Here is a 7,064-nt window from a genome sequence, read left to right as displayed (position 1 = left end):
TGGTGCTGAGGAGCTATGAGTTAGCTGAGTGAACAGATGCCATTTATGCAATCCCTTTAATTTTTTTTTTTAATACCAGGACCCCTAATTACCTTAAACACGGAAAGCTGGCAAGATTTCTTGGCGTGAAGTGAGGCTGCAGTTTTGGTCATGTATTTGCTTTGTATCATGCATTAGAAAGACAAGCTGACATCTGCAAACAGATTGCCTTTCAATAGATGAAGAAAGTAACTTGAATGCAAATATATATTATTCTGTTTGCTTCAGTTTTAGCATTGCAGATAATGAATGTGTTAATCATTTCATCTCAGCTAACACTTATAGTTCATGCTTAAAGCCAATAAATTAAAGGATTCATGAATGGATTTTCCAGAAATCTGAAGCCCTATAATTTTAAAATTATTTTTTTACTTAGAACTTATTTTATTCTTATGGCACAGAGCTAGTAACAATGTTTTCCTTTGTCATCCTTACAAAAACCCAGCATGTTTAGGATAGTAGTTTTTTACCTTGCTAGGGGAGGGACGGTGGCTCAGTGGTAGAGCATCTGCTTGGGAAGCAGAAGGTCCCAGGTTCAATCCCCGGCATCTCCAAAAAAGGGTCCAGGCAAATAGGCGTGAAAAACCTCCGCTTGAGACCCTGGAGAGCCGCTGCCAGTCTGAGAAGACAATACTGACTTTGATGGACCAAGGGTCTGATTCAGTATAAGGCAGCTTCATATGTTCAATGTTCATCATTGATGACCCATTTCCATGCTAACTAAATCTCTGTATATTGTGGGAGATTTTGCAGTGTGTTCTGGGCCACATGTACTGTCCAAGCAAAGCATTGGCTAAGCCTGTTGAGTCGTGCCATGCCCATGTGTGAACCTTGTCACTGTAGAATACATTGAGGATGATTGGGGAAGATCAGTAACAATGAATCTTCTTTCAAGGAAATCTTTTTGCTGTTTCTGTTTGTTACCACCAGGGCTGAAAAGTTGAATCAGTTATATCGTTTGTTTTTAAAACTTTCTTATCAACTAAAAAGATGCTTGCAATTAAGCAGCATTTTTTTAAAAAAAAGAAATTAAGTATTTTGCAGCAACCGTAAACCCATGGGTAGCAGATATCTTCTTGGATCCTACCAAACAGCACTGCTTACAAAAGGATTTCCATCAGCAGAGTGTGAATTTCTTGTCTCCCCCTTAATGCTGCTGCCCAAAATGCCCACTGAAATATTTCTGCTCCTAGTGGACCAGAGATCCCCAGAAGCATCAGCGGGGGGAGGGGGGGGTGGAATCGGAGGTCTGCAGCAGGAGGGAGAAACTGACAAAATTGCACTCCTTTTCCCTTGTAGAAATCCTAGGCCAGAGCCAACCCTTTGTCTCAGAAGATGCATACTTCCATTGTCTTTCAGATACAAAGTGATGCCTTCTCAGTGGCAGGATCTGCTTGGGATACTTAGACATCCTATTGAAATACAAAAAGTATTCTGTCTTCCTTCAGAAGTATCATTTTATTCATGTGCATACTTGTGCAGCTTTACAATGCAGTGCTAGACAGAACTGTACCCTTCTAAATTAATTGAAACCAGTAGGCTTAGAAAGGTCTAACTGTGTTTAGGATTAAACTGTTGTCAATTTAGTTAATTAACTACAATTAGTACAAGTAATCAACTAAGATTTCTTTAGTTGGGTGGCAGGTCTGCTTGTTAAAGAATGCCTGATCAATGTCTAAGGCAGAGGTGTCAAACATGTGGCCCAGGGGCTGACTCAGGCCCTCAGAGGACTCCTGTCAGGCCCTTGAGCAAGTCTGCTTCCTTCTCCCTCTCTCTTGCTTCCCTCTGCATTACAGCTTGCTTTGCCAGACTTGCTCAATCACACAGGAGCTACAGAGCAAAGCCTCTATTTTCTTCAGTGGCTAAGGGTCCTCCCTTGGAGAGGAAGGGGATGGGAGGGAGAGCTTGCTTTGCTAGGCTCTCTCAATTGCACAAGCAGAGCTACTGAGCCAAGCCTCTCTTCCTTCTGTTGGTTGAGGCTCCTCCCCATCCTTATCCCCTGAGGAGGGAGGGTAAGAGCCAAAGCTTTCTTTGCCCAGTTCACTCGATCCCACGAGAGAGATACAAAGAAAGCACCTTTTTTAAAGAAAAAAAAAATAACACACCTGTGTCCTTTAAAAAGTTTGTATCTCTTCTTCCTGGCATTACATTTTTCAACACGCATGGCCCAGCCCAGCAAGGTCTCATTTATATCAGATCCAGCCCTCATTAAAAAATGAGTTTGACAGCCCCGGCCTAAGGAATCCCAGCAACATGTTAAGAAATAATTTTGATCCAGTTCTCTCACTTCCCTCTCAAAGTTTCTGTCTAGTCTAGTGTAGAAGAAGATGATGATGATACTGGATTTATATCCCGCCCTCCACTCCGAAGAGTCTCAGAGCGGCTCACAATCTCCTTTCCCTTCCTCCCCCATAACAGACACCGTGTGAGGTAGATGAAGATATTGGATTTATATCCCGCCCTCCACTCCGAAGAGTCTCAGAGCGGCTCACAATCTCCTTTACCTTCCTCCCCCACAACAGACACCCTGTGAGGTAGAAGAAGATATTGGATTTATATCCCGCCCTCCACTCCGAAGAGTCTCAGAGCGGCTCACAATCTCCTTTACCTTCCTCCCCCACAACAGACACCCTGTGAGGTAGAAGAAGATATTGGATTTATATCCCGCCCTCCACTCTGAAGAGTCTCGGAACGGCTCACAATCTCCATTCCCTTCCTCCCCTGCAACAGACGCCCTGTGAGGTGGGTGGGGCTGAGAGGGCTCTCACAGCAGCTGCCCTTTCAAGGACAGAGAGCGGCTCACAATCTCCTTTCCCTTCCTCCCCCACAACAGACACCCTGTGAGGTAGATGAAGATATTGGATTTATATCCCGCCCTTGACTCCAAAGAGTCTCAGAGCGGCTCAGAATCTCCTTTCCCTTCCTCCCCCACAACAGACACCCTGTGAGGTAGATGAAGATATTGGATTTATATCCCGCCCTTGACTCCAAAGAGTCTCAGAGCGGCTCACAATCTCCTTTCCCTTCCTCCCCCACAACAGACACCCTGTGAGGTATGAACATATGAAGCTGCCTTATACTGAATCAGACACTTGGTCCATCAAAGTCAGTATTGTCTTCTCAGACTGGCAGCGGCTCTCCAGGGTCTCAAACTGAGGTTTTTCAAACCTATTTGCCTGGACCCTTTTTTGGAGATGCCGGGGATTGAACCTGGGACCTTCTGCTTCCCAAGCAGATGCTCTACCACTGAGCCACCGTCCCTCCCCAACAGGTAGATGAAGATATTGGATTTATATCCCGCCCTCCACTCCGAAGAGTCTCAGAGCGGCTCACAATCTCCTTTCCCTTCCTCCCCCATAACAGACACCGTGTGAGGTAGATGAAGATATTGGATTTATATCCCGCCCTCCACTCCGAAGGGTCTCAGAGCGGCTCACAATCTCCTTTTCCTTCCTCCCCCACAACAGACACCCTGTGAGGTAGATGATGATACTGGATTTATATCCCGCCCTCCACTCCGAAGAGTCTCAGAGCGGCTCACAATCTCCTTTCCCTTCCTCCCCCATAACAGACACCGTGTGAGGTAGATGAAGATACTGGATTTATATCCCGCCCTCCACTCCGAAGGGTCTCAGAGCGGCTCACAATCTCCTTTCCCTTCCTCCCCCACAACAGACACCCTGTGAGGTAGATGAAGATATTGGATTTATATCCCGCCCTCCACTCCAAAGAGTCTCAGAGCGGCTCACAATCTCCTTTACCTTCCTCCCCCACAACAGGGACCCTGTGAGGTGGGTGAAGCTGAGAGGGCTCTCACAGCAGCTGCCCTTTCAAGGACAGAGTCTCAGAGCGGCTCACAATCTCCTTTACCTTCCTCCCCCACAACAGATACCCTGTGAGGTGGGTGGGGCTGGAGAGGGCTCTCACAGCAGCTGCCCTTTCAAGGACAACCTCTGCCAGAGCTATGGCTGACCCAAGGCCATTCCAGCAGGTGCAAGTGGAGGAGTGGGGAATCAAACCCGGTTCTCCCAGATAAGAGTCCGCACACTTAACCACTACCCCAAACTGGTGTACCATTCTGACCTTCCACTGCTGGAGCTGGCAGATGTGGTTGATAATACCAATATTTCAGTAAAACTCAAGACAAAGCAGGGCATAAGATGGATCTGCAGATTTAAGGATATTAAGAGTAAACATCTTCCGTTAAACAAACACCATCCAATGAAGGCTGCAAAAATGCTGAGGCAAAATCTGGCAGTGGTGGTTATGTTGTGGTTTTTTACAGAATTCATGGCCATTGAGAGTTACCACAGAACACATTACTGACAGCGCTAGGTGCAGAATGGTAAACACTTAAGACCTGAGAGATACTGTTCACTGGCGATCTCCAAGATTATCGATGCTCCATTCCACATTCGCTTCTGGTTCCCAAGTCCCTGCAAAATGAGACACAGGAAGGAGAGAATCTTTCCAGCTAGAAGTTGAAACCTTAAACATTTTGGCATGGTTTGCTTATGTTGAATAAAGTATTCTGATCATTTGAGTTTGAGGTTTCTTCTTGCAGAGTGTGGCTTTTCTTGTTTCAGAATGTAGAAGTGTTTGCAGCACAATGAGCGCCCCCAAGTCTGCACTTTATATCATGGTCAGTGCTAGAACAAGGCATACTCGGGGTGAGGTGGGCAGTGGTTTGTCACGTGGAAGGGGTTGCCCCCATTGTTCACTGTAGCCCTTATGCTCTCGCTCTCTCTTCCCCCCCCCTCCCCTCCCCCGGTGTGTGTTTGTGTATAGTCCTTTTTCCATACCGTCCTGGAGAACAGCCACGCCTGTGATACCCTGGTAGACAATAACCTCCGTGTGACAAACTGGAACCGCAAACTGGGCTGCAAGTGCCAGTACAAGCACATTGTGGACTGGTGTGGCTGCTCACCGAATGACTTCAAGCCACAGGACTTCTTGCGACTGCAGGTGATGAAGACATCTCACTTCTCTCTAGCACAGTCAGGCTTCCCTCCTTCTCTTTACCACAGTCAGGCTTCCCTCATCTGCCTTCTTTCTGCCCTTGCTTTGCTTTGATAAGCAGCCTGGCCTCTCTCATCCCATGGACTTCTTCAGAAAAGTAGCTCTGACTAGGTGAAATAACATTTCTGTGTATGTTCTTAGTGCCATTGCCTGGTTGTGATCTGTCAGAATCAACACCACCATTACAGCACTCCAGTGTATAGATCAGGGGTCCTCAAACTACGGCCCGCGGGCCAGATGCGGCCCGCTGAGGACTTGTATGCGGCCCGCCGGGTTATGGCAAAATCAGACCGGAAGTGACGTTCGACCTAAACTCGCGTTAGCAACGCACACTTCCGGCACTGGGCTGAGGCGGCGGAGACAGAGTGTGAGGTGATACCGAGGTGAGGTGAGTTCCCAGGCCGGGGTGTGTGGTGTGGGGAAGGGAGAGAGATGCAGAAGACGGAGAACTGACGGCCCACAGCCTTGTACAGTAATGACAGTCCAGCCCTCCAACAGTCTGAGGGACAGTGAACTGGCCCCCTATTTAAAAAGTTTGAGGACCCCTGGTATAGATCATAGCAGAGTGGGGAGTGGTCAGGAGTTGAGCCTGAAGAGAGACGGAAGTATCAAATGGCAAAGTTTTCTTTAAAATAGTAGAGAAAGCTAAAAGGTGGAGGGCGATACCAGGCACAGAGAGCAACGTGACAGAAGGCACAGAGATGGAAGGGGGGCATTAGAGAAGGACAGGAGAAGATGAGCTTGAGGGGTATGGAGAGAGAGAGAGAAAAGAGGCCAAGAGAGAAGATAGTGTGGTCCTAGAAGTTGGAGTGTTTGGGGGCGACCTTGAAATTAGTGCAAAACATGAGAAAACAGTGCCAGGACTTAAGGAGACATGAGGGTTAAATATAGACACATGAAATGGTGAGCTGAGGGGATGCAGCAATTGAGTCTGGGTTATAGTCCGATCCCACACAGTGATTTCATTCTAAGCACATTTATTTTAAATAGATGTAGACTGGAGTCACTCTGCATAGAATTGCGCTGTTAAAATGCCTTGTTCAGCGTCAAGTGATGACAAACCCATTTGGTGTTTAAAAAACTGACTTTGCAGTTTTGATATTATGTGAACAGATCTATTTGGAGGTTCATGATGGACTCTCATGGCATGGGGATTATAAGGATAAGGCCAAACTGATGCAACAGCGATGTGTGTGGAAAAGGCATGCAACCGCAATACTGATGAATGATTTCACTCTATGCTGCCTGGCTGGAAATACGCTTGGAAAGCAGTTGGCTTTTCTTGAAGCCGGTTTGGTGTAGTGGTTAAGTGTGTGGACTCTTATCTGGGAGAACCGGGTTTGATTCCCCACGCCTCCACTTGCACCTGCTGGAATGGCCTTGGGTCAGCCGTAGCTCTGGCAGAGGTTGTCCTTGAAAGGGCAGCTGCTGTGAGAGCCCTCTCAGCCCCACCCACCTCACAGGGTGTCTGTTGTGGGGGAGGAAGGGAAAGGAGATGGTGAGCTGCTCTGAGACTCTTCGGTGTGGAGGGCGGGCTAGAAATCCAATATCTTCTTCTTCTTCTTCTTGAAGAGCCTGAAGTTTTACAGTCGCAGCCACAGAACTTCCATCAGCAATACCAAACTGTAGTTAGGAGTGCAGAGATGTCCACTAGTCCAGATCTAGAAGTGTAAAAATGCAATTGAGTTTTGCATTGTGTTACACGCAGTAATATGTTCCATAACTCACTACCCCACCGCTGACCTCCAAAAGGGCTTCCACCTTTTCAAATACTTTGCCAGATTATCCTTTTCCAAATAAGACCATGCAACCAGCAGGGGCTTCTAGAGGCCCCACACTGGAAGATAAAATGTTCCATGGCAGCTGTATATGCTGCATTCTGATTCCCAAAAGCATCTGTGCTTTTTCACATGGGACCTTTAGGGTCTGTCAAGGAAAGGCACTTTCTCCGCTTTAAGCCTTCTCCTGATGGTCAGTTCTTAGTCAGTTTCCTTTCCATTTTTCTG

The 7,064-nt window shown here is 47.0% G+C and overlaps 1 protein-coding gene across 2 annotated transcripts in view; it reads left to right on the top strand.

Moving 5' to 3' along the window:
* Nucleotides 1-7,064, top strand: part of XYLT2 (xylosyltransferase 2) — a 71,307-nt gene that overhangs the window by 37,702 nt on the left and 26,541 nt on the right. For both annotated transcript variants that reach the window (XM_060252219.1, XM_060252218.1), the window contains exon 7: nt 4,828-5,004. In XM_060252219.1, coding sequence (XP_060108202.1) covers nt 4,828-5,004 — 177 coding nt within the window. The remainder of the gene's footprint in view (nt 1-4,827; nt 5,005-7,064) is intronic.

Source organism: Heteronotia binoei, chromosome 13 (assembly GCF_032191835.1).
Source record: "Heteronotia binoei isolate CCM8104 ecotype False Entrance Well chromosome 13, APGP_CSIRO_Hbin_v1, whole genome shotgun sequence".
NCBI classification, from domain to species: Eukaryota; Metazoa; Chordata; class Lepidosauria; order Squamata; family Gekkonidae; genus Heteronotia; species Heteronotia binoei.
Note: the sequence above shows the minus strand (reverse complement) of the source record. Positions and strands in the feature narration are given on the sequence as shown.